The sequence below is a fragment of the Guillardia theta genome (assembly GCF_000315625.1).
Source record: "Guillardia theta CCMP2712 unplaced genomic scaffold GUITHscaffold_26, whole genome shotgun sequence".
Taxonomy (NCBI): Eukaryota; class Cryptophyceae; order Pyrenomonadales; family Geminigeraceae; genus Guillardia; species Guillardia theta.
In genome coordinates, this window is record NW_005434648.1 from 325,075 (window position 1) to 347,560 (window position 22,486).

Here is a 22,486-nt window from a genome sequence, read left to right on the forward strand (position 1 = left end):
GGCCATCCTGCGAGCGAAGACAACAGGTTAACTTGCGATGATATCATTTGTCCCTAGAGAACTCACGTTGTGATCCGAACAGACGTGCGAGACATAGGAACAGAGGAGGGAAATGGCCTGCAGTTAACCTTGTTGATGGCTGACAATCGGATGTTCAACAACGCTGACCTCGGAGATGAAGTCATGATGGAAGCAGCAGCTGTGATGCACGTGCGGTGCTGTCGTTGAAGCCCGTGAGATGAGTAAGACAGGAGCTTCTCGAAGAATCTCCGAATGCTGAAACTGGAAACTTCCGCATCCATGTTCCAACCAGGCGTTGAGGGCTTGTATAACGCACAATCCAACAGAGGCGTCATCAATCGATCGAGATTCTCTCCACATCAGTGTGAGGTACTCTGCAATTTGGGAGAAGGATTGCTTCAGACAGTTTGAAACGTCCTGCCTTCGTTGAGGATGTATACTGCTTTCGTCTCATTGCACATTTACACAAACGGTACCTTGTCACCTCAAATGTCTACTAGAAACTTCCTCCTGCACTAGAACACATCAGAAAAACTCACTAGATGACAAGAGAGACCGGCAAAACCCGTATCGTTTCCTGTCAGTTCACATCATCAGCACAAAACAGGGGGAGGGTTCAAGAGGTACAAGCATCGCCATGTTCGCGGCTGCGAAGGAAAGCGCAAGATCCTTGACTACCTGCAGGAACAGCGTGTGATGGCCTACAGAGCATCATGGCATCCAACCATCTTCGTCTCCCAGCTCTCCATCTTGCAGACCAGAACAGCTACGGCAGAGCATATTTGCGTCAGAATCGTTCTTCCGCTCGGCTCATGGGACCATCGCGCTGTTGTATAAGGCAAGGAACTTGTCAAGACAAACAGGATTGATAAAAACTGGACCTGCTAGTGCAATCAGCACATTCCTCGCCTCTTCCCAACGATCTGCCGTCATCACTTCATGACTTTTCTGCACTCTGTCTCATTCACCAGCATGGCCAACCAAGGATTGTCACCTGCTTTCTCTCTGCCTTGGACACGCTACACCGCAATCGCACATGCAGCGCTCTTTCAACGCATCTCAGTCACCGTCCACCATCCAGCCATTCACCTGGCGCAGAACAGATGTTCGTAGCTGGTTGCTGTTGGCAGTTTCAGAAGCGCTATGGAGAGGTCCCAGCATTCTTGACTGTAGAGGAACTCCTACATATACATGGGAGCGCAAGTCAGAAGTCAATGTATGCATGCATAATCACCACCTGGAGGAACTTGTCTGCCGAGTTTCTCTCCGCTGCATCCGCTGCATGCGATCGGATCAGGGGTCGGAAGGCAACCAACGGATAAGGCTCACCGCAAGTGTACATGGAGGCGAGGGCATGCCTCAGTCGATCTATCTCCGCCGACATGGCTGGTACAGCTACCTCCCTCTCCAGACTACCGAGGCTCTCCCCGCCTCCTTCCCGTTGCCCCCGTTCCACCCCATCGCCATGATGATGCTGTGTTGACTTTACTGACTGGTTGGACTAGCCTCAGTGTCCGCCAGTGTCCGGGCTCAGCGGACCCGGCGGCCCGGCCCTTCAAAACCTTTGCCTTCCGCCTGGCTTTTTCAAGGAGGTAAGAACTTATTCACAGTGCTGCCTTCATGACGGCTAATTGTTGGCGTTGAGGCAGACTGGGAAAATCTAGTTGGTTGTAAAGATTCGTGGCTAACATGTGCCAGTCTGCCTAGGAACAAGATTTATAGATACGGGGGGCAGAGAGGGAGGCCGTGGGGGTGCTTTTACTGGGGATTGACTCTGATGAAGCGCAAACGCCTGTCGTTTCAAAAGGCGCTAGCAATCCCCAACAACTTTACTCAAGTCCTGGGGGTCCTCCCGTGCCAGTACACTGCGACTCTCTGCCGATCGGAAGGGGGTTTAAAAGAAGGTTGTAGAGCATCAGATAGAGGCTACGGTTAAAAGGGGGTTTGTACCAAGATGACACGGGATTGTAATTTTAAAACTCTAAATGCTGTCAGAGATCAAGTGGAGATGCAGAAAAAAGAGGAGGAAAGCGGTCTAGCGAGGAAAAGCTCATAATTCTGTTTTAAACGGGATGTTCATAGCGTATTCCTGTACAACCTTTCAGCCTCAATGAGCTTAAAATTTAACTCAATTCCTGCAGTGGAGCTCCCCCACCCCTTCACATCTCTGACCAATTTCAATCTCCCACCCCACCACCCTAGAAGTACTTTTAGACCACCCCCTTGTGCGAAGCATTGTGGTATGTTGACTATTTGCATCTCAAGATTTAGGAACTTGACAAAGAAATACCCCAAACCCACTCGTTTGATACTTTGGGCAACCCCCGATTCTGGCAAAATCACATCTTTTCGGATCTATGGGGTGGATCCGATCTGCCCCCTTCGAGGTAAGTAACGTGACCATCGAAGCTGTCGCCACGTTAGTCATGGTCCCCGCACGGCCATCAACAACTCCGAATCTAGGAGGTGAGGGTACACCTGCTGTTCTTCGAGAGGTGGACAGGGTGGGTACTAATATCAGGACATCCGGGGTAATTTTCGGTTCTTTTCGAATAGGGGGTGGGTGGGTCGTTGGATACCCATACGAAGGTCAACTGAGGCCACAGTCAAACAGGACGCAATTACGAGGGAAGGAGTAAAATTGGTGGGTGGGGTGGTTGTGTTTTGAAGACTACCCCCCTGGAAAGTTGCTCAAGGTACCCCCAAAATGTGTCGAAGGGACAGTGGGGTGGTGGGGTCTGTAAGACCAAAGATTGTGGGGTGATAAATAATAAATCGATTTTTTAAGTCTCTCTAGGACTGGGGGGTAGGGGTAAGGGGGTAGGAAGAGAGGAATAAAGAAGGGTGAAGCGCGGAGGTGCCGTATCAACATGTCCTCCCTCGCAAACCTTCACTCGCGCACTGCTAGGATCTTTCCGCGCAGGAAGAGGAAAGGGCCCAACCCTTCTGCTCGGACGTGCTCCGAGGTCACTCTCACCACAGCCAATATCATCGACATGTTCCATTTGCGACAATCGGAAGCGGCCGAGAAGCTGGTAAGAGTTCACCCTTGCAAATGCCCCTCGTGTGTCCTGACGAGCAGCGTTTTCAGGGGCTCTCGTTGACGGCGTTTCGTGCTGCATGCCGGCATGTGGGGGTAAACAAATGGCCATATGCTCGCTCGAGATCGAAATCGCATTCCGGTTCAGAAGGGAATGATAGTGAAAGCAAGGCCAACAGCGATAATGAAAACATAGATGAATTTGCAAAGCGAAGAGACACATCGAATCAATCCAGCAATGTGATCAAGAATCATATAGATCCTGAAGGCTCGTTGGAATTGCATTTTCGTTGGAGCGATAGAGTGGTGTTCAGCCCGGAATTAGATTCTTTGATGAACGAAGCGTTGGATCACGTGGAATTGAATTTGACATGCACCAATTAGTGCAAACCAAGGAGATCATGCTCCGTACCCTCTTCCTGTCTGAGTCAAGGATGTCATGTGAAGATTTTAAGTTTCGAACCTCGTCCGGTGAGGATAGGGTGTAGAATGAGGCGAATGCGCTTTGTAAATTAGTTCGTAGTTTTTGTTGTTTTCCAATGAATGAGTAACAATTGTCTCAGAATGATTGTACTGATCATACCTCGCATCCTCACAAGAGTGAAAGAAAATGAAAGTGACAAGGTGGCATAATATCCCCTTTGCAGCTAAATGCTCTCTGTGTGTGGAGCGGAAAAGGTGGATTTCTTGAACGGGCATTGGAAGCATTGTTGTCGTGGTTGATCGCAGTTGAGCCTTATTGGAACACTTGTTACAATACATTTGTTACAATATAAATGCGCCAATCGGAGGATCTCAAGAAAACGGATCCTCCTCAGAGTGCAAATCAGCAATGTCGAGCCTCGGAGGAGCGTCACAACAGTTCTAGGCATAATTATACAACACAGGTGGTTCAAGAACAGCGACCGTACATCTTCACATTGTGAATGCCATCCCTTGTCCTATAGAGTAGGTTCGCCTAACTATGTTTTGCTCACACTCATATGGACATGTTGATTGGATCATACCGATGATTGAAAACCATCTTGCTCAGAATGCCATGCCACGGACAGCAGTCGCCGTGATAACTCACAGTGATTTAGCCGCTAGTGTCACCCGCTGTGTGCCAGTAGCCTAGTACCCTTCACGCCATAGAAGCTGTAAGTAAGGGCAGCCTTATCGCGCCCCCGACTGAAATTCAGCACTCAACCACTGTCTGGACGGGCTTCCGGCCCTCCGCCACGGTGACCTGACTCCGCCGCGACGGGCGGCCTTCCCCGCTGGGATCGACTACTCGGTGGCCCGGTGGCGGGCAGCTCGGCCTGGTCGGCGGGGATCATGCGGCTGCAGTAAACGAGCGGCGTCGCCGGACCTCCGATGGACTCGATCGGGCGGACTCGGGCCGGGCGCGGCAATATGCCTCGTCGTCGCGACTGCCAGCAACGCCGAGTCTCCCTGATCAGCGACCAGCGGCAGAGCTACACTGACTCGGAGTCCTGAGCGTGATCCCGGGCTTGCAGAGGGCCGTGCTGGCCACGGCGACGTCTGTGTGACAGCCTGGCAGCATCGAGGAGGTGGTGCTCCGACGACCGCGGCCCGGTCTGCCTGCACTGCGGCGGCGTCCGGCTCGACACACGGCTGAGTGCCACACGCAGCGCTTCAAGGCTTCGCGAAGGAGGTGGCTCTCAAGTCGTCGGCCTACCGTACAGCACTGATCGCGGCGAACGGTGCCACGGTGCGCGCCGCCGGGCCCGGCCCCAGGGCCGGCCGGGGCACCAACCAAGTTCGAGACGCCGGTGGTAGCCGACTCGCCGTCGTCTGCCGCACTGCGGCAGTCGGTGGCACTCCGCGGCCGGGCCTCGCCGAGTCGGGCCCCGGCCCGTCCGCTGCTCCGCGGCGTGCGGCGCTCAGGCAGTCCGACTCCCGCTTCCCGACCGTACGGCGTACCGTACCTCGGACCGTTCCGACGGCGGCGGGCAGCGCATCAGCACTGAGTCTTTACTCAAAGTTGAGTAGTAGCCTACTCTGCGAGTCTGAGTAGTACTAGTTACCTAACTTAACTTTGAGTAAACTAGTCGGCAGACAGTACGGTCTCGGGCCGCGACTCGCCCGCGGCCGCCGCCGAAAAGTTGCTACTAAAGGCCCGACCCCTTTACCGAAGGCAGTCACAACAGACTTTGTTCCATGGCAGTGGGCGGGCGCAACTTGAGCTTGTGCTGAGGGGATGGGGGAGGAGGACTGTACAACTGTTGGCGCTGGAGGAGGAGACAGGGAGAGAAGAAATAGGATGGAGGAGATGTAAGGAGTGATGATTAGCTGGATCTCGAGCGTGAGGAAGGGGTATAGCAAGTGGGACCAGAAGAGTCCTTTCGAGGTCTCAGATGAAGCAAGGAGAATCATCAAGAGAGTCGGAAGCATCGCTGTTTTCCTCGGCATCCTCTCCATCATCATCGTTCCATTGTTGGTAAGCTCGCGTGAATTGTTGGTCTTTTGAGAAAGGGGTGGACAACGAAGTACGGATGGCGAGAGGAAGGGGGAGTTGTGCTGAATTGGGAAGTGAGGGGGGCAGGCAGAGAAAGGGAGGGAGGGAAGGAGGGAGTTAGAGTGATTGCGAGCCAATTTGCTTCCAGGTTTCCAAGACAAACCAAGATCCCTGCAAAGTCTGGACGGAAGTCCAGGACCTGCTGGCCGAGCGGGACAACATTACGGTAGTCATAGGCAACGGAAGAGGGAATCAATTCATCTTCTCAAGAGGTAGGTGTACTGCAAGCGAGATGCTTACTCATGTGTTGCTGCTCGCACAGGCAAGAGGTCGACAGCGGCATCGGTCCCTCTGCCGGTGGCGAGTGCGAGCAAGTGGATTACCGGTGAGTGGTTCACATTTCGCGTGCCCTGAAGGAGTGCATGACGTCTGGATCAGCGACCGTCATCATGAAACTTGTGGACAAGGGAGACCTGTCGCTGGAAGACAGGCCCTCCAAGTACCTCAGCTTCTGGAAGGCAAACGACACGAGGGGACAAGTGGGGCTCTGGCATCTGCTCTCCTTCACCAGTGGTGATGGTGAGCATGAGAGGGAGGAACGCGCTGACATGTGCCAGGGCTGGTGGAGGGAGGTTCTCTCAGATGCTCCTACGGGACCAACGATGTTGTTGCGTGTGCCAGAGAGATCTATGAAGCCAACTCAAACATGACCAACGCTCCGGGCGAGTCCTTCTACTACTCCGGGAATCACCTGGTGGTTGCGGTAGCCATGGCGGAGACAAGGACAGGGAGGTTGGAGGCCAAGTCTGAAGGAACTTCTGCTGACACCACACGCAGAACTCTAAACCAACTTCTCCAAGCCCTTGTGATTGAGGAACTTCACTTGCAAGAGAGCGTCCATTTCTCCTTGAAGCCACCAGGGTATCTTTCATATGCTCTCATGATTGTTTCTTCGTTTCTCCCACTTTGCAATCTCTCACTCTACTCACGCCCAATCAGTTTGAACCCAAGTGGGAGTCTGGTCATTTCTGCTATCGATTATGGAATTTTCTTACGGTGAGGAAATCCCTTCAAGGATTTGCTCACTGAGAATCGAATCGATAGTGCAATGCTAACAAAGCAAGAAACGTTTCTCTCCCCACAAGCTTACGCCCAGCTGCTGGCTCCCTTCACCAGTGCTGCACCAAGTTTCTTCCAGAAGCTCCACTGAATTTCGTGCTCCTGTGCAGGGAATGCCAAAAAGATATCCACACTTGCTCCTTACACTCAAGGGCGAGAGTGGGAGTACGGGCTCGGGTCATAAAAATCTTGCCTTCTTCACGTTGTGCTTTTGATTCCACATGCAGACATTGGGTCGAATGCTTCAACAAGATGAGTTGTGACGCGTCGAACATCGTGTGCCCCAACAGCTCGATTCAGGTGGCTCGAAAGCTTCCCAGGGCTGCGTAGAGTGATGTCTCCTTTGCCTTCAGTCATCCTTGGGTGCATTTGGATTCTATCCTGTCCTTGAGGCTGCGATTAAGGTACGTGACCTTGACCTCTCCCTCTCGTTCCTCGCTCCTGTCTTCCTGGATTGATTGACAATACCGAAGGTCTCTGATCTCAACGATCATTACGTCATCATCTCGCCACAAGTGCCAACATCTGATTTCTCGAAGAATTACATGCTGCCGTCTGTCCTCCTCCATGAGCAGGTTTGAATCTTTCGATCTCGAGAGTCCTATAGCCTTTTGACGTCCGTTGAAGGTCCGGTCAAAGATAAGAGAGGCCATTTCTTCGTTGCATAGGAGCAATAAGAGAAATTCGGTCTGTGAACGAAGACTGGATTGAAATTTTTCATGTATCATCCTCGCTCGAAGGATCCTCTGGTATTGTTAAGTTGGCCTTCAGGAAGTCTGGTATACTTCCTTTTCCTTGATACTTGTAAAATTCAGCCCTCATAAGAGAATCTCTAATAGTCGAAAATTATGAGTAAAAAGCACGGAAATGATTGGATAAATGAGAACTTACTCTAAATCATCGATCATTCGATGTATTTCTCTCATCTCCTGCAGATATTGAGTCAATGAAAAATATTTAGCAAGATTTCTGAAACCCGGTTAAAGACCAGCTGAGATGCATACACTGGCTGATCTGATGTGGCAATCTTTTCAAGCTCCTTGAGATGTTGAAGTTCGATGTCAAGGACCGTCGGCTCAGGGTTGATCTTCCTCGCAGTCTTCTGTTTTAGCCTGCAGGGCAAAATGATCTTCTTGAAAGTAGATGCAGGCCGACGAGAAATACCAAACTTTCTTCAGCCAAAAGAAAGTTGTCCGCTCCCGATTCTCCACATGAAACCGACTGAAGTTCAAAGGTACATGGAATGTTATCCAAATCACCATTATACCACCAGAACAAATATAAAGAGGGAGGAAGACTAAAGGACAATTTGATTTCACCTTGGATAATACTCAAGAACTCTCGAAATCGAAGGACAACGAGGGAATCTGTTCACAATTAGATGTCCAAATGTGAACAAGCCGATAGAAGATACTTGGATTTCAGGAAATCTTTCATTGGTTCATCAGGATAGTTCTGTTTCCAGACTTTTCCTAGTCGTGTTTGTACAGCCTTCCCTCCACACTAGAGGAATATTCCAGATGGCAAGAGAACAACAAAAGATCGTTTCAAAATACAACGATTCCACCTTTAAAGAATACCTCAACCAGGATCTTCTCCACCTTTCTGATAAATTTGAGAGCTTCTTTGTCTTTTACATCGAATTTAGCTTCAGATCTGAGTGATTCAAACTCATCTCTTTCCTTGATAAATTTGTCTGTGATAATCATATGTCAAGAATAAGGTTAATATCGACGACAGCAAGGGAATCACCAATTTGTACTTCCAACGAGTCAAGGTAATCATTGATCTCCTTCATCAATGGATCTGAGAAGTTGAATGACAGCTCCTTGACTTTTCTACGATACTCCTCGACCTCCTCTGCTTGTGAAGGCTTTCCCACTTTCGATTTCTTTCTGAGCAATTCCTTGCCTGCACGATAAAACCTCAGTGAATTGGGATGCCGTTGAAAGCAAAACCTGAATCCTCTGATGTTGTGGCATTTTTCACCTTTGATGCAGTTATTTGTTGTGCCCTTTTCATCAGCGGGTTTTCTGACAGCGATGTGGCAAACTGAAACCTCTGTCCTGTTCTCTCAGAACCTGTTGCCTTGCTCTGCTCTTTCTTCATGCAAATGATATCAACAAGCTTGCTCGTTCGCTTGTTAAACTTGCCATGCAGAAGAAGGAGCGACGTGATTGGAGGTGCGAAGCCCACAGCAGGAAATGCAGCAACCCCGTGGGAATAGATAGAGCAGCGTTCCACGACGCATGCGAGGATCAGACAAGACAGGGCAAGGCGAACAAGTTGAGGAGGAAGAGGGCGCGGAACCATGAGCAGCCTCCAGGCGCCTCTCTATTCACCTCTCCTCTTTCATCCCTGTCCCTCGGCCCCGTTCCCTTCCCTCCTCCTCGTTCCTCTCCTTCTCGTTTCATGCATGGCTCTGAATGCGACCAGTCACCTTCCCTTCATGAGTGATAACCCTGCCCTGCCAACTCCCCCCGTCCCACCCCACCCCACCCCACCCCACCCCTCAAAATCAGACTACCCCACCCCGCAATATCAGACTACCCCATCCCCACTTCACAGCAACCCCCATGTAGCAGTCCAACCCCAAGGATTCCTGATAAACTGACCCCTGCACCGAGCTCAGCCCTGGACCCCTACTAGACTCATGATAGGACCCCTTACTCCAGCCCCTGTGAGGGACCCCTGGCTCAGGACCCCCTGCAGGACCAGCTGCAGGACCCCCACCCGAATAAACACGAGTGGGGATGAGGGACAAGGGGAAGTGGTCAGGGTCGTCAAGCAGGAACTGCAGTCTAGCTGAGACAAGAATGCTGAAGCGGCGGGGGGGAGGGAAGGAGGAAGAGGGCGGGGGCGGAGGAGACGGGGATGTGTGTTCATGAGGAACAGGGATGAGAGGAGAGGAAGCATGAGGAGGACAGGAATGAAAGAAGACGGTAGTGGGGGGGAGGTATTACCGGGGAAAATAGGTGGAAACAGGTCATTTTTTGTAAAGCAGTAGCTAATCGAGATATTCGGGAAGGCAGAAGAGAGAATTTGGAATTAAGAGAGGTGGTAGAAAGGATGAAGAAGCAAGAAACCCAATGAAAAGAGGGCAGCAAGCTTATAGGACGGGGGGCTGCAGCATGAAAGTGCGAAGAAGGTGAGGAGCGGGACACAGTGCATTGAGTTCTCAATTACAACATAGTAAAGAAATATTAAACGCGAAGAGACCAATGGAATATGTTGACTTGAGAAAATGCAACAAGGATGATGCCTTGTAGTCTTTATCAATCCATCTGAACCTAACCAGATCATGAGGTTGAAGAATCGTTTTATGTATAGACTGACATAATGGATGCAGATGGCTTTGTGGGAGTTTCTGTGAGACCATTCTGCTTTCTCACCGCATCTCTTGATTCTTGGACTTGCAGAGAGCATGGGAGGTGGTGTGCTTTTGACAAACAGGCAGAGCTGGTCCTAGAGCAGGCTGTCGCCTTTGGGCAGACTCAGACCACTGCGAGGTTTTACAATCCTCGGTTGGGCACGGACGTCGACTACGTCTATGACCTTGTGTCGATGTGTCAGGTGAAAGTCTCTTGCTCGAACCCAGCGCTGAAATGCAATCAAGATCAATCAATCTACAAGCTTTCGGAGGCAAATACGGAGGAATCCACCCGGCGGGCCGCATGTTGTCAACGATGCCGTTGAAATCATCAACTTCACGCAAGGGAGCACTGCCGTGGCATCTCAACATGACTTTGAGCGGGTCACCAGCCTGCAAGTCGTTGACGTGAGCTCTCCTTCGATCTCCTCGCAGTCGTTCACCTTGGGCTGGCAGGTTTCGAAATTAGCGCACGATGATCAGTGTCCGATTTGCCTTGAAGGTAGAGTGTAGGCACGAGCGACATCTGATTGAGATGTTCTTTGGTTCCAGGATTTCTTCATACGCATGATGATTTCGAGAAGTGCATCAGGCTCGGCAGGTGACGCAAAAGACGCAAAGCGCCGTGTCGAGGTCCGAGTGATGGTGCTTGTCCAGGTGTGGTAATCACCACTTTCACCGGAAGTGTGTCGACAATCCCAATTCTTTTGCAAGAGGATTTATCATCTGCCCCATCTGCAAGGAGAGGTGGACGATCTTTCATTCTGGCATTGGACCACCTGAGCCTGTGTTGGTCAGGTACGGAGTGGAAACAGGAAGCATGCCAACAGGCAAGATGATTGTATCGCACATCCCCAACGCCTGTGACGGGTTTCACGGGACTGGCTCGTACATGATCAAGTGAGCAGCGGCGTCGGCAAGTGCCTGCTACCACTGTGCTGAGTGATTGGCAGGTACGATTTTCATGGTGGCGTTCAGGTCCAAGGGATGCCGACTCCTGGTAAGCGACTTCCTCCACCCTTTTGCTCCTTGTGACCCTTTGAGCGCAGGTAAGTCCTATCCTGGAACGAGCAGGATTGCTTACCTTCCCGACACCCCTGAAGGAAAGAAGGTAAGGGAGCAATAAGTTTCCAACTTGGCTGCGAACAGTCCAAGTTTCACTGTCACTTAGTCCACGACTGGGCATGCATGAGAGGCGTACGCTCATTGTGGCTCAGGTCTTGGGACTCCTAAAGAAATCGTTCTCTCGCGGCCTCACCTTTGTAAGATTCCGAACTTACAAGTCCTTTTTGTGATTCTTTGACGCAGACCATCGGGCGATCCGTGACGAGAGGGGTAGACAACCTGATCGTGTGGAATGGAATCCACCACAAGACGTCCATGACGGGGTAAAATTTTCCCTCTGGCCTCGTGAGATCTGATAGATGACAAACCAGTGGAGTTGCCAACTTCGGCTATCCTGATGCGGAGTATCTCAACAGGTAGAGAGTTGAACTCTCTACGTAGAGGAGTAGATGTGACGAGTTTGGTTTGTCAGGGTACAGAAGGAGCTTGCGGATAAAGGCATCACTCCGGATAGTTGAGGGTCTTTCACTAGGGAAAGTTAAGAATTTACTGATGGACACTCAAAAACTGTTTGTTTTTTTTGCGGCGGGTGGAGGAGTTCAGATCCGACACCCGTGAACGAACAGTATGCTTCCCTTTGACAGCTCGATGTCTTCAAGACTTGTGATATTAAACCTTTAGAGAGTGAGCGTGACAGTCTGCAGTGTGCAATCCCACCATCAGTACCTGCTCATCGTCTTTCCTGTGTCAATCATGCACTCGAGGTTGAAATGCAAAGATAGCTGGAGGACGAACTGTCTCTCAAGATTGTTGGAGCTTCTGATCCTACAGGCTCGTGACATCGGGCCAAGTACAAAGGACCACGTACCGATTGACGATGAGCAGCTGTTTTCCTTTGCCACATAGAACCAGGATCGTCTGCGACTTCACATCAGAGGCAGCCCATGGAAGCTGCAGCGTCAGAGAGCAGTCAGCCAAGACCTTCAAGAGCCTCTCGGTCGTAGCGTCGGTCTTGAACCCAAAGGTTTCTGCAAGGCCTCCTTCCTCCAGCGAGTAGATGCACTCACACGCGATCACCTGCGGCAAGCGCATCCCAGGAATCAGACCCTCCTTCAGTCACAACAGCCATGTTCGCTCGTACATAGTCAATGACTGTCAGGTTCGAGAGGTCAAAGTTCTCCACTTGGTCCCAGTTCAACTCCTTGACCACCACCTGTATCCCGTTCAGTATGAGCTGCCCGACGACGGAACTAAAACCTGCGACTCCCTCTGAAACTGGTGACTGTTCTTCTCAACATTCTCTTGCAAGAGGGGTAAGACCCAAGGGACATCTGTCGCCACCACCTGCTGTTCAACACGAGTCTTTGTCGCTGGCACGGCATGTCCATTTCACATACTCTCGCTCCGTGCAGACCTAGTGCGATCGCCAGCGCTCCAGTCCCACTTCCCAACTCCAAAACATTTCGATCTTGCAAGGATATTCCTTTGAGCAAGCAATGTCAGACGAATCGACACGTTCCGTCTCTCACACCTGTCTCCGTCAGAAATTGGCTCAACCGAGTCCCTGCGGACCACACGCACCCTCCTTCTCCAACGTAATCGTCCGTTCGCAGCTTCACACTCTCCTATGCATGACAGAGATATATCAGCTTGTGAGGAGCGGAACAAATGAATAGATCCTACTCCAAAGAGCGAGATCTCTTGGATCGCCTTGCCTCTCTCGTAGCTTGACAGGGTTTTTTTATCACCAACTTGGGCATCAGCCTCCATCGAGCGCTGCGAGCTTCGAGACGAGAGGTCACTGCCTTCCACCCGAGCGAGGTACACGGCTTGTGCGAAGCTGTCTCTTGGATCCCAAACACCTTCCTCGTCCTCAAGGCTGCATGGCCGCGCTTCCAGCAACCATGGCCGTGATCCCTTGGTGGGATCGGAGGTGTGCAATGGGGGACTTGGGGACTAGCTTGGGGGGTTAAAAAATTCGTTAAAAAATATCTTTCATAAAAAAGAGACTGTAAAGGTTTGTGAGGGGTGGTCACAGAGTAAAATGGAGGGGTGGGTGATAGGTGACTGATTTTCCCGCCAATTTCGCGCAATAATGGCTGTGGGTGCATGCAGGAAGCGATGAGATGGGCGAGAAGATCCATGGATGAGGAGATGGAAGATGGATGGCAGACATGACCTGAAGTTAGTTGCTGATGTAGTGTTCAAGTGCGAGTAGATCTTGTTGCTGTACGTCGATGAAACAACTCATGGTGTTTCGTGTGCCAGGAGACCATTAATCTTTCTCCCCGTACCATGCTCAAACCATGATGACACTGTTTGCAGATGTCCTCGATCAATCCAAACGCGTTGAAGCCTTTGTTCATGATAGTTGCATGCACCAAGAATGGTGGTATTGGCCGAGACGGCAAGCTGCCTTGGAACTTGAAGGAAGACATGGCCTGGTTCAAGAAAGTCACTACGGAAGCCAGCGCTGATAAACCTGAGGGATGCAATGCGGTCATCATGGGCAGAAAGACATGGGAATCTATTCCTCCTTCATTTCGTCCTCTTTCAGGAAGAGTGAACATTGTTCTGTCAAGAAGTCCAGACAGCATGAGTGTACCCGACGGAGTCGTCCTATCAAAGTCGCTCGCTGACGCCATGCAAGTTGTTGACTCCCGGGATGATATTTCTCAGTGCTTTGTGATTGGGGGAGGTGAATTGTATCGTGAAGCCATGAACTCAGATCGTTTGTGTAAGGTAGTGATATATAGAGAGCTTGCGTCGGCCTGTTTGAGTTGGTTTGGTGGATAGATCTTTCGTACCCTGGTCCATGGAGAGTTTGAATGTGATACTTTCATCCCTTGCGAGATTCCGAAAGGCTTCATCAGAGACACAGGTTCGATATCTCTTCGCACGCTGATTCTGCTTCTCATGAATACTTTAGAGAGCGTTCCTGGAAACGTCAAAGAGGACAAAGGGATCCAGTATGAATTCCAAATCTTTGTGAGACCCGCCACAGCTGGGAGCAACTCACACTCGGAAATGAGTACAGGATCATGCCTGATATCCAGCGATTTCTGATCTCTTTTCTGGTCAGATTCGCATGTGTCTAATGGTGTGGCGCATGAAGAGTATCAGTATCTAAACCTGTAATGATTTTGTATGTGCACTCTTCATCATGTACTGAAATCTTTTCTTAACAAGAATTCGAGATATCCTGCAAACTGGCATCAGGAAGGGAGACAGAACTGGAACAGGAACTATTGGTAATTTCAGAGCATATTTATGTTTACCTCCTTGTACTCTCCTTTGCAATTGCACTCCTTACTCCTTGCCTTGTGCAGGCAAGTTTGGAGCATCGATGCGTTTCAATCTGCGAGAAAGCTTCCCTCTTCTCACTACCAAAAGGGTTTTCTGGAGAGGCGTTGTCGAGGAGCTCTTGTGGTTTATCTCTGGTGCGACAAATGCCAACCTGCTTCGGTTAGACGCTGATCTCTGAGAAGCTCATCTAACGCCTCATGCAGCGAGAAAGACATTCACATTTGGGATGGGAATGGCTCAAAAGAGTATCTCGCTAAGATCGGACTTGGACATCGGTATGATAAACCTAGGAAGGGGCTTGATTCTTATCAGCTTTTCCAGTGAAGAGGGCGACCTTGGTCCTGTTTACGGGTTCCAATGGAGGCACTTTGGAGCAAAGTACACCGACATGCACGCGGACTACACTGGGCAGGGAGTGGATCAACTTGCCAACGTCATCAACACAATCAAGGTCGGCTCCAAAGCAGGTAGCCGACTTGAAGTTTTTACTAACTTGGATGAGCAGACAAACCCAAACGATCGGCGAATTCTTTTGAGTGCCTGGAATCCTGCCGATCTCGGTGAGAGTGTGGAGCACGTGCTTGCCTTATGGATCTCAAATGCTTGTTAGAAAATTCTGATTCCTCAAATGATAGGAATCATGGCTTTGCCCCCTTGCCATATGTTCTGTCAGTTCTACGTCGACACAGAGAAGGGGGAACTTTCATGCCAGATGTATCAGGTATGAGGATGATGAAGTTACACTCGACCGATGACAGTTTCCAGCGTTCATGCGACATGGGGTTGGGAGTGCCATTCAACATTGCGAGTTATTCGCTCTTGACATGTCTAGTTGCTCATGTCTGCAACCTCAAGCCTGGAGAATTCATCCACACTCTTGGCGACGTGCATGTCTACAGGTGCTCTCACTTTGTTTGAATCCTGAAGGAGCTAACCCCATTTGCCTTCATAGCAACCACGTCGAGGCCTTGAAGATTCAACTCGAAAGGGAGCCAAGGCCTTTCCCAAAAATCAGGTTCATTTGCTTCAGTCTCAGGTCATTTCTTTGACTACCTTTGGCTTCAGAATCAACCCAGAGAAACGGGACATCGACTCTTTCGTACTCTCCGACATTACTCTCGAAGGATATGATCCTCATGCAAAAATTGCCATGGACATGGCAGTGTAAGAGGCTGTCCCACGTAAATGTTGTAGAGTATAACACTCAACGAGAGAAATGAGCGTATATTTAAGTCTGGCGTTTCATTCAAATCAATAATTCCCCTCAGAAACTCTGATGAACTCATCAGCACGTGCCGTAGGAAGACTCGCTGGCCTGCACTGACTCGGTGAACCTGCGCTTGTTCCTTCGCTGAAGAACCAAGAAGATGGTGGCCACGCACACTGTGCAAAAATCAGTGCCAAGTGCAAGAGACAAATTTTTGAAAATACCAGCACAAATGACGAACAAGAAAGACGAAGAACCATAACTCATCGAGAACGTCTGACCCCTTGCAGCAAGCTCCACCGGCTCTCCTTCCTCCACCACGTGATGCTGCGTAGAAGGGTAAGGAGACGGAGGAGGTTTAGCGTTCGTCTTACATATGGATGGTGGGAATGCTTCTTGGCAAGCTTGTGCGACTTCTTCGACTTATCGCCGAGGCCCAGTGCCTTCATTCCCTCAGGAGGAGGCTCAGCAAAGACTGGAAGCAGTGAGTTCCAAATCACGGTTTACCAAGAGAATCACCAGCCAGCATGAACGAGCCCGTGTCGAAGATAACGTCCAGGGGCTGTGGTGGAGAACCAATGGCCAGCTGGATGTTGTACGTCACCATCTGCTGGGACTTGACGGCAACCTTGTCAGGGTGGCTGGCATCGATGGGTTCTGCAGACGAAACAAGTTACAATTACACCTTCCAAATGTCGTGGAAAAAGAACTTGAATGCTCACCAGCAAGTTCAGTGAACCTAGCCTTGAGAGCCTGCTTCGTTGCTGAGAGTGCACGTACGAAGTGCTGATCGCGCATCTTCCTTCTGGCATGAATCTAGAGATTTGCGTCAGTACACAGAGCCACCAGCCCTCGGCTCGATCACCTTAGTCACAGGATGATGCTTCTGGTGAGCTTTGAAGGTCAACTGATGGGGAGCATGATTGGGAGTGAGGATACTGCGATCAGTTGCCGCTCCAAGCTGGTAGCTGGGATTCTTCGGGGCAAGTCCCATCTTCTTTGAGCTAAGGTCCGTCAAGTCATGCAACACAACCCACTTGCGGAAGAAAGGGTCTCCCAAGATCATGGTCTCATCAGTTGGCTCAACGCATTCGGTGTAGGACATGGCATACGTGTGTTCCACTCCAAAGATGTCACGAGTCTTGTAGAGCAAAGGGTGACGCTCGCCTTTCGCTTGCTCTCGCGCAAGAATGCCGAAAGGAGATGTTGTGAAGTTGCCTTGCACATTGGTGTTGGGCAAAAGGAGACAAGTGGTACCAGAGTCGAACTCTCCAACGAACGCCTTCTTGTGATTCGCCTCACCGAAATGCAGCAGTTCAACCCCACCATACGAGATGGAATGGATGTCGATGCCGTACACGTTCTCACCCGTCATATGGAACATGGTGAAGTCGTCTGACAACATGGCCGGATCGTAACCACCGAGCTGCAACTCTCCGAGCTCGTTGTTGGCTGTGAAGGCAAACTTTCTCGGCATCGGCACACCATCACCAGCGAAGGGCTGATCAAATATGTTCCAACTTGGACGACTGGGCTGAGTCAGAGTCTTGAGCAGAGCCGCAGATCGTGGCTGATCGGCCCAACCGAATCCAAGAATACCATCAACGTCATCAAAGTTTCTGCTGTTGCAGTGCTCGATCATGCCCATCCTTGTCATCACACTGTAACGACCCAGAGTGGCCATATCCGCACCATCATAACCTCTCAAGTTGGTGTTGTCCAAGAACGTGACGTTGACGTTGTTCAGCTTGATCAGGCTGAAGGTGGAAGAGTAGGAAGGACGGAAGTACCTCCCGATATGATTGCCGTATGTCTCTCCTCCTTGGTGCCAGAAGTGGCTGTCTAGAGATTGCTTGCGATGATGTCTTGACATCTGCTTCTTCGAGCTGGTCTTAACGTCGCCCAGGGCATCCTGCACGACCTTGGCGTGCACACCAGCCAGGACCGACAACAGAGCGATACAGAAAATTCTTGAGTGCATTGTTGAAGAAAGTGTAATCAGATCCAAATCAGGCTTCAGAATCCAAAGTAAGAGTCGAGCTGATCCTTATTCTGGTAAATTCCTCCCCTCAACACGTGCTTGTCTGCCGCAAACGAACTTCCGATAGTTTCGTCCCCAAGGTGAAGAACAGGAGACGGGCGAAACGACAGACTGGAACTGGATTAAACAAGAAGAGTGAGACACCGGCATCAAATTTCCATGCATGTCAAGTCGAATCCAATCCTATCTGTCCTCCCTAAATCATTCGAGTTGAATAATCGCCCAGATTCTGCTCAGAATCTGAACTTTATGAAGTGGTACTCTTCCTGGACAACCTCATTGAATCCCTAGCTTCTGTTCATATTTCCGGGTTCTGCCTGCTTCCACTGTACTTCTGTCATAGTGTTCTCCTCTCTACTCTGCGCTCCTTCATCTCTTGACTCCTCCTATCTGGCATGCCTTACCTGAAACGTCCCAGCATGAACTGCCGCAGCCTGTTGCACCACCACCTGCTTTTATTGGCAACCCCCACCCTACCTTCAATACACAACAAGTAAACTACATGTTCATATGTCTTCAAAACTATTCTTGATATTTGAAATATTTTCATCTATATCTGCGTTAATATTTCAACAATGAGTAAGTGACCCACCTCCTTGATCGTGAATCCTGACTACCCACCCCTCTTTGAACGTCGGTATCTCAGCAGTGGCTCTTCGCACACTAGAAGAAATCGGGTCCTAGTACCGCTATAGGACTGTATGACCCCATTAGAAAATGTCACCATTACCCCTCAATAGAAGGTTGAAAATGCGTGTATGTTTAGGGTGGGTAATCAAATTCGAGGGGGTGGTGGAGAGATCAAAACTAGGGGTTATTATGAAGTGTTAAAGTTAAAAAAAGAAAAAAAGAAAAAAAGAAAAATCTGCAACGCGAATGATGACAGCAGCGTTGTTGGTATATCAGGGTGGGGAGGAGAGGTTAGGTGAGTAAACGAGAGCAGGAGAGGAGAGGAGAGGAGAGGAGACGAGAGGAGACGAGAGGAGACGAGAGGAGACGAGAGGAGACGAGAGGAGACGAGAGGAGACGAGAGGAGACGAGAGGAGAGTCGAGGAAAAGGACCCAAAAGGGGGCGCCAGGAGAAGTCAAACAGCAAGCCAGGGCACCAAAGACCTTCAGTTCAAGAAGAGTTTTATAAGGCCTGTCCCCATTATGCAAGCTTTCATCAACTCAGTTGTAATGTTGCAAATCCGACATGCCGGAGGGTAACCTTTCGGGCAGGTTGATAGTGCCAAGGTGGATGCACGGAAAATAGACAAATGTATAGATCTGCTGCCAAAGGTCCTTCTGATTCATAAACTGAAGTTATCTGAACCGTGTGTTGACCATGGGCAGCAATTTCAAACCATTTTGATATCATCCAATTTCTCGTATGGGAAAAAGTCACACATACCGCGATATGAGTGAGATCATACAGCCCTGGAAGTTTCCTTTGAGTTGATTGAGAGCTGATTACAGGGCAACACAGTACGATGATGCTTACAAGGTGGACGGTGAGCGCTGCATTCTGGACGCGTTGAGAAATCCCGGTGACTGTCATGAAACCAGATGCCGTGGACGAAGATGAAGAATTCGAGAACCGCGCAGGTTCGGCAGAGGAGAGCAGGCGCGATGTAGAACGGTTTTGATCGACCTGCTTCAGCTGGACAGATCAAGTTCTGGGCGGCACCAGATGAAGGTATATTCAGTATATGAAGGATTGGTCATGGAGCTCAATGTTTTTACTCCAGATCATGAATGCTCCAACTCCCATCAAGACCCTTTTGCTGGCGACGACTCAAACGGTCAAATGTCAGAGGATGAAGCATTCGTAAACGGCGGGGATGAGCCTGAGCCAACGCAAGTGCCAGAGATTTGCTCAGAAAGTCCAAGTTTCGCTGTAGAAGGTGTTTTCTGCTTGAGGTTTCTTCAAGTGCATGATGGTTTTCTTGCTTCAAGGTGAACGAAGCTCTCTGAAGAGAAAGGTGCCGCACCCTTCAGAGTCATCGAAACGGCAACAAGTGACCAATATTCCATTCTCAAGCTATGAATGCAGGAGGTACCTCGAGACAGACGAGCATCAAGCTCAAGATACGCCCGAGGCCGTGACTTGCAGTTGGGCAAAGGGCTTCGCGATGGGATGGAGTATGGCAGCAACCCTCTCCGTTGCGCAGTCGCTTCTTCGCGATGCCACAGCCCAGCATATGAGGAGTGAGCCTGAGACTGATCCTGAGTGCGGGATCTTTGTGGGATGGCAGAACAAGGCATGGGATCAAGAGCCTGTTGCAAATCCTTCGCCCTCCTCAAATGCGCATGATTCCTTGAGAAAACGTCGGGAAACAAGAAGTTCGAAGTCTACACCCACGAAGACAAGTACATCGCAAGAAACAAGTGCGGAAACTCGCGAGTCACCCGCAACGAGGATTCTTGACCTTGTGAAGCAAGCAGAGGAGAAGGTGATTGACTGCTTGTGGCATGCTTCAAATGTTTTGACTGGCAATGTCAGTTTGAGAAACAGTACGGCAAGGGCTCGTGGTCTCGCAAACCAACCGGGTCTGACGAAGACTCTGACATGGAAGATGAAGAAGATGACTTGATTGTTTGAAACTTCGATGATCAGCGCTGCGATGTTAGTTTCATTCGTGCCGAAAGGGACTCATTAAAGACTGCAGGCTCGCTGAATTCCTTCAGAAAACTTCTAGCCACGCTCAGTATGCATTTACTGAAGTCGCGCCGTCACTCTTCTCCTGACTTGATGCATCACTGTGCTCTATAACTATCACCGTGACTCACTGGTCATCAGCCTGGCCCGCGAGTGCCGCAGAAATAAAACGTCAAAACTTGACGGGGCTGCGGGGGGAGGAGGCTTCTGGCGGTTGATAGCCATGGCACCTGGCCCGCGGTACAGCGGGATCGAGGTGCCCGGCATGGTGGCAGAGAGGGGGACGAGGATGGAGCATGCTCGTGCAAGTGAGATCCTGAGGAGGCATGAGGAGGAGGAGGGTCAGCATGGCGGGGGAGGGGAGAGCGAGGAAGAGGACTCTTTGTGGACTGCAGGAACGAGGGAAGGTGCTGATCTTACACGCTATGTGCTTGAGAGCAGCCTTCAGAGCGCTCCTGAGGTGCCTCAGCTGCTACCAGAGTCGGTGGAGCAGGCAGACGTAGGAGATCTCAACACCAACCATGCAAGAATAGTCGCTGTGATCGCCTTCTACGGGCAGTCGGCTGATGGGCTGAGCGCTAGGGAGACGTGGATCAGAGAGTTTGCGCTCCTTGTGCTCATCTACGAGGGCGTGCAGCTCGGTGTGTTCCAGCTGGATTATGCTCCGAAGAGCATCCGTGTCAACCACAGCGAGTTGGTCGGCAGAGTGTACATGAACATCTCGCAGGAGGCGCTGGGGGCGGTGGAAGATCTGATGGAGTGGGGGCTAGTGAGCAAACTGCACATGATCACCAAGCAGCACCACATGGTGACTTCATATCAACTCACTGAGAAAGGCAAGAAGTACGTCTCGGGGATCTCGAGCGAGGACATGGAATCGGTGCGGAGGCTGGTATTCGGCCCTGAGGTATGAAGGCGTTGCCGATGATGATGATGATGATGATGATGATGATGCAGCCGTACGGCAAGGAGCTGGTTGACATCATGTTCGACGGGTCCTCGTTCTTCCTTACCACACCTGCTGGATACAACAAGGAGTCCACAGTGACGGAAGCGGAGGTGGCAGACAGCTGGGCAACTGTTAACTTTGACATTCCTTATCAGGATGTTTCCTACGTGACCAGCCCTTACATCCCCGTCAGCCTGAGGGCAGCATGGGGCCCCGACCTCCCAAGGTTGACCCGCCACATGACTTGTATGGAGGAAGTAGTGAGCTTGCCTTGAACAGCAACAAGGAGAGGGCGTCAGAGTCCTCCACCGCAGCCAGCAACAAGCAGAGCGCAACGGTGGAGGAGCTGTACCTCTCGAGTGTTCGGGTTCTTTCTTCAGGTTCGTCAGACTTGTTGAGGAGTCTGTGGGGACGAAAACAGGAGGAGGAGGAGGAGGCTGACAAGAAGTGTGCAGAGTACGTGCCGCTGAATTCAAGCTCGCTTTCCTCGTTGATCTCTTTATTCGGAGCTTACAGCTCGAGAAAGGTAAGTGGAGGGCAGTAGATGAGGAAGGGATTGCAACTGTGACCATGTCAGTGACAGAAATGACTTTTTCGTCATGACTTGTCACGTCGATGTTCTGAATGTGACATGGCAGGTTGGTTCGTCTCTTGCCGGAGGAATTCAAACCGACGAGATTCTTTCCTCCTCGAGTGTCAGCTTACCTGCAGGGCTGACTAGAGCCTTCGTGATGGGTAAGGAGGAGAGGGGAAAGGAGGAGGAAGAAAAGGAGGAGGAGGAGGAGGAGGAGGAGGTATGTAACAGTGGGGCACAGATTATCAGTGAACTCGACAGAAGTGATTGAATTGGCAAGGAGACCTGCTGCTGACAAAGGTAAATCACAGGGCGGAAGAGCAATACGGTATGTGGACTCAGAGATGAGGATAACTGACGCCTTGCAAGCCGCATGCCATTCGTTTCGGAACTATCGCAGCAGTGTCATTGGCGACTATGTGCGGCTCCTTCTGATTCGGCACAATGGCATCCGGCCAGCTGATCATGATCTGGAAGGTATCGATGTGGATTCAGGATCCAAACTGCAATCCATGTGCGAAGATTTTACAGAGGAATGGGAAAGATTGTTTGTCAAGACTGTCAAGGCTGGTTTGCCGCTTATTGAGAATGTTTGTTATGGTTCAAAGTCCTCGGTATGTGGGGCCAAAAGATCAGAATGTCCAGCTGGCACTTCCAGTCTCATTCCGGATGAAAATGAAATTAGCGGCAAA

At 50.5% G+C, this 22,486-nt stretch overlaps 9 protein-coding genes across 9 annotated transcripts; 6 read left to right on the forward strand and 3 right to left on the reverse strand.

The window, feature by feature from the left end:
• Nucleotides 1-559: 559 nt before the first annotated feature.
• On the reverse strand, nt 560-1,405 carry GUITHDRAFT_106806 (hypothetical protein; the record flags this gene model as incomplete). The annotated part of the gene is made up of 7 exons (XM_005834282.1): nt 560-598; nt 649-699; nt 747-902; nt 1,016-1,067; nt 1,111-1,202; nt 1,256-1,299; nt 1,351-1,405. The coding sequence occupies 7 exons, from the start codon at nt 1,403-1,405 to the stop codon at nt 560-562; spliced, it is 489 nt and encodes a 162-aa protein (XP_005834339.1).
• Nucleotides 1,406-2,904: 1,499 nt separating this feature from the next.
• Nucleotides 2,905-3,624, forward strand: GUITHDRAFT_152091 (hypothetical protein). The gene is made up of 2 exons (XM_005834283.1): nt 2,905-3,056; nt 3,113-3,624. Exons 1-2 carry the CDS (start codon nt 3,018-3,020, stop codon nt 3,443-3,445), a joined length of 372 nt encoding a protein of 123 aa, XP_005834340.1. The 5' UTR covers nt 2,905-3,017; the 3' UTR covers nt 3,446-3,624.
• Nucleotides 3,625-5,348: 1,724 nt separating this feature from the next.
• GUITHDRAFT_106807 (hypothetical protein) lies at nt 5,349-7,222 on the forward strand (the record flags this gene model as incomplete). Its single annotated transcript, XM_005834284.1, has 12 exons — nt 5,349-5,504; nt 5,671-5,794; nt 5,845-5,907; nt 5,961-6,095; nt 6,140-6,314; nt 6,360-6,443; nt 6,522-6,578; nt 6,627-6,697; nt 6,752-6,818; nt 6,869-6,941; nt 6,995-7,045; nt 7,115-7,222. The coding sequence occupies 12 exons, from the start codon at nt 5,349-5,351 to the stop codon at nt 7,220-7,222; spliced, it is 1,164 nt and encodes a 387-aa protein (XP_005834341.1).
• A 2,768-nt stretch (nt 7,223-9,990) lies between these two features.
• On the forward strand, nt 9,991-11,594 carry GUITHDRAFT_106808 (hypothetical protein; the record flags this gene model as incomplete). Its single annotated transcript, XM_005834285.1, has 12 exons — nt 9,991-10,010; nt 10,061-10,214; nt 10,468-10,513; nt 10,564-10,612; nt 10,669-10,758; nt 10,810-10,911; nt 10,965-11,011; nt 11,061-11,122; nt 11,229-11,273; nt 11,320-11,399; nt 11,448-11,492; nt 11,549-11,594. 12 exons carry the CDS (start codon nt 9,991-9,993, stop codon nt 11,592-11,594), a joined length of 786 nt encoding a protein of 261 aa, XP_005834342.1.
• Nucleotides 11,595-11,675: 81 nt separating this feature from the next.
• GUITHDRAFT_137540 (hypothetical protein) lies at nt 11,676-12,846 on the reverse strand (the record flags this gene model as incomplete). The annotated part of the gene is made up of 9 exons (XM_005834286.1): nt 11,676-11,751; nt 11,803-11,901; nt 11,945-12,027; nt 12,058-12,153; nt 12,218-12,289; nt 12,334-12,420; nt 12,474-12,559; nt 12,608-12,701; nt 12,760-12,846. The coding sequence occupies 9 exons, from the start codon at nt 12,844-12,846 to the stop codon at nt 11,676-11,678; spliced, it is 780 nt and encodes a 259-aa protein (XP_005834343.1).
• A 594-nt stretch (nt 12,847-13,440) lies between these two features.
• GUITHDRAFT_69716 (hypothetical protein) lies at nt 13,441-15,550 on the forward strand (the record flags this gene model as incomplete). The annotated part of the gene is made up of 13 exons (XM_005834287.1): nt 13,441-13,821; nt 13,873-13,957; nt 14,030-14,107; nt 14,159-14,210; nt 14,266-14,327; nt 14,406-14,541; nt 14,586-14,657; nt 14,704-14,833; nt 14,888-14,942; nt 15,018-15,103; nt 15,148-15,281; nt 15,335-15,397; nt 15,448-15,550. 13 exons carry the CDS (start codon nt 13,441-13,443, stop codon nt 15,548-15,550), a joined length of 1,437 nt encoding a protein of 478 aa, XP_005834344.1.
• A 62-nt stretch (nt 15,551-15,612) lies between these two features.
• On the reverse strand, nt 15,613-18,061 carry GUITHDRAFT_152092 (hypothetical protein). The gene is made up of 7 exons (XM_005834288.1): nt 18,035-18,061; nt 16,455-17,747; nt 16,312-16,405; nt 16,109-16,246; nt 15,964-16,064; nt 15,814-15,916; nt 15,613-15,765 (listed from the first exon to the last, which is right to left on the reverse strand). Exons 2-7 carry the CDS (start codon nt 17,568-17,570, stop codon nt 15,668-15,670), a joined length of 1,650 nt encoding a protein of 549 aa, XP_005834345.1. The 5' UTR covers nt 17,571-17,747; nt 18,035-18,061; the 3' UTR covers nt 15,613-15,667.
• Nucleotides 18,062-18,693: 632 nt separating this feature from the next.
• On the forward strand, nt 18,694-20,289 carry GUITHDRAFT_162706 (hypothetical protein). The gene is made up of 9 exons (XM_005834289.1): nt 18,694-18,806; nt 18,852-18,911; nt 18,966-19,033; nt 19,089-19,123; nt 19,179-19,217; nt 19,273-19,308; nt 19,361-19,516; nt 19,569-20,065; nt 20,116-20,289. Exons 1-9 carry the CDS (start codon nt 18,783-18,785, stop codon nt 20,212-20,214), a joined length of 1,014 nt encoding a protein of 337 aa, XP_005834346.1. The 5' UTR covers nt 18,694-18,782; the 3' UTR covers nt 20,215-20,289.
• A 205-nt stretch (nt 20,290-20,494) lies between these two features.
• GUITHDRAFT_137544 (hypothetical protein) lies at nt 20,495-21,937 on the forward strand (the record flags this gene model as incomplete). Its single annotated transcript, XM_005834290.1, has 5 exons — nt 20,495-21,151; nt 21,376-21,446; nt 21,500-21,600; nt 21,737-21,746; nt 21,859-21,937. 5 exons carry the CDS (start codon nt 20,495-20,497, stop codon nt 21,935-21,937), a joined length of 918 nt encoding a protein of 305 aa, XP_005834347.1.
• Between the last annotated feature and the right edge of the window lie 549 nt (nt 21,938-22,486).

Excerpts from the sequence above, each read along its gene's own strand:
- GUITHDRAFT_152091 (XM_005834283.1), top strand. The coding sequence starts at position 3,018 with ATGTTCCATTTGCGACAATCGGAAGCGGCCGAGAAGCTG. Across the intron at positions 3,057-3,112 it reads CGGAAGCGGCCGAGAAGCTG|GGGCTCTCGTTGACGGCGTT; the intron begins GTAAGAGTTCAC and ends CAGCGTTTTCAG.
- GUITHDRAFT_152092 (XM_005834288.1), bottom strand. The coding sequence starts at position 17,570 with ATGCACTCAAGAATTTTCTGTATCGCTCTGTTGTCGGTCCTGGCTGGT. Across the intron at positions 16,065-16,108 it reads GGGCTCGTTCATGCTGGCTG|TCTTTGCTGAGCCTCCTCCT; the intron begins GTGATTCTCTTG and ends CACTGCTTCCAG. Across the intron at positions 15,766-15,813 it reads CTTGTTCGTCATTTGTGCTG|TGTGCGTGGCCACCATCTTC; the intron begins GTATTTTCAAAA and ends ATTTTTGCACAG.
- GUITHDRAFT_162706 (XM_005834289.1), top strand. The coding sequence starts at position 18,783 with ATGCAAGCTTTCATCAACTCAGTT. Across the intron at positions 19,124-19,178 it reads TGATGCTTACAAGGTGGACG|ATGCCGTGGACGAAGATGAA; the intron begins GTGAGCGCTGCA and ends TCATGAAACCAG. Across the intron at positions 19,517-19,568 it reads TCCAAGTTTCGCTGTAGAAG|GTGAACGAAGCTCTCTGAAG; the intron begins GTGTTTTCTGCT and ends TCTTGCTTCAAG.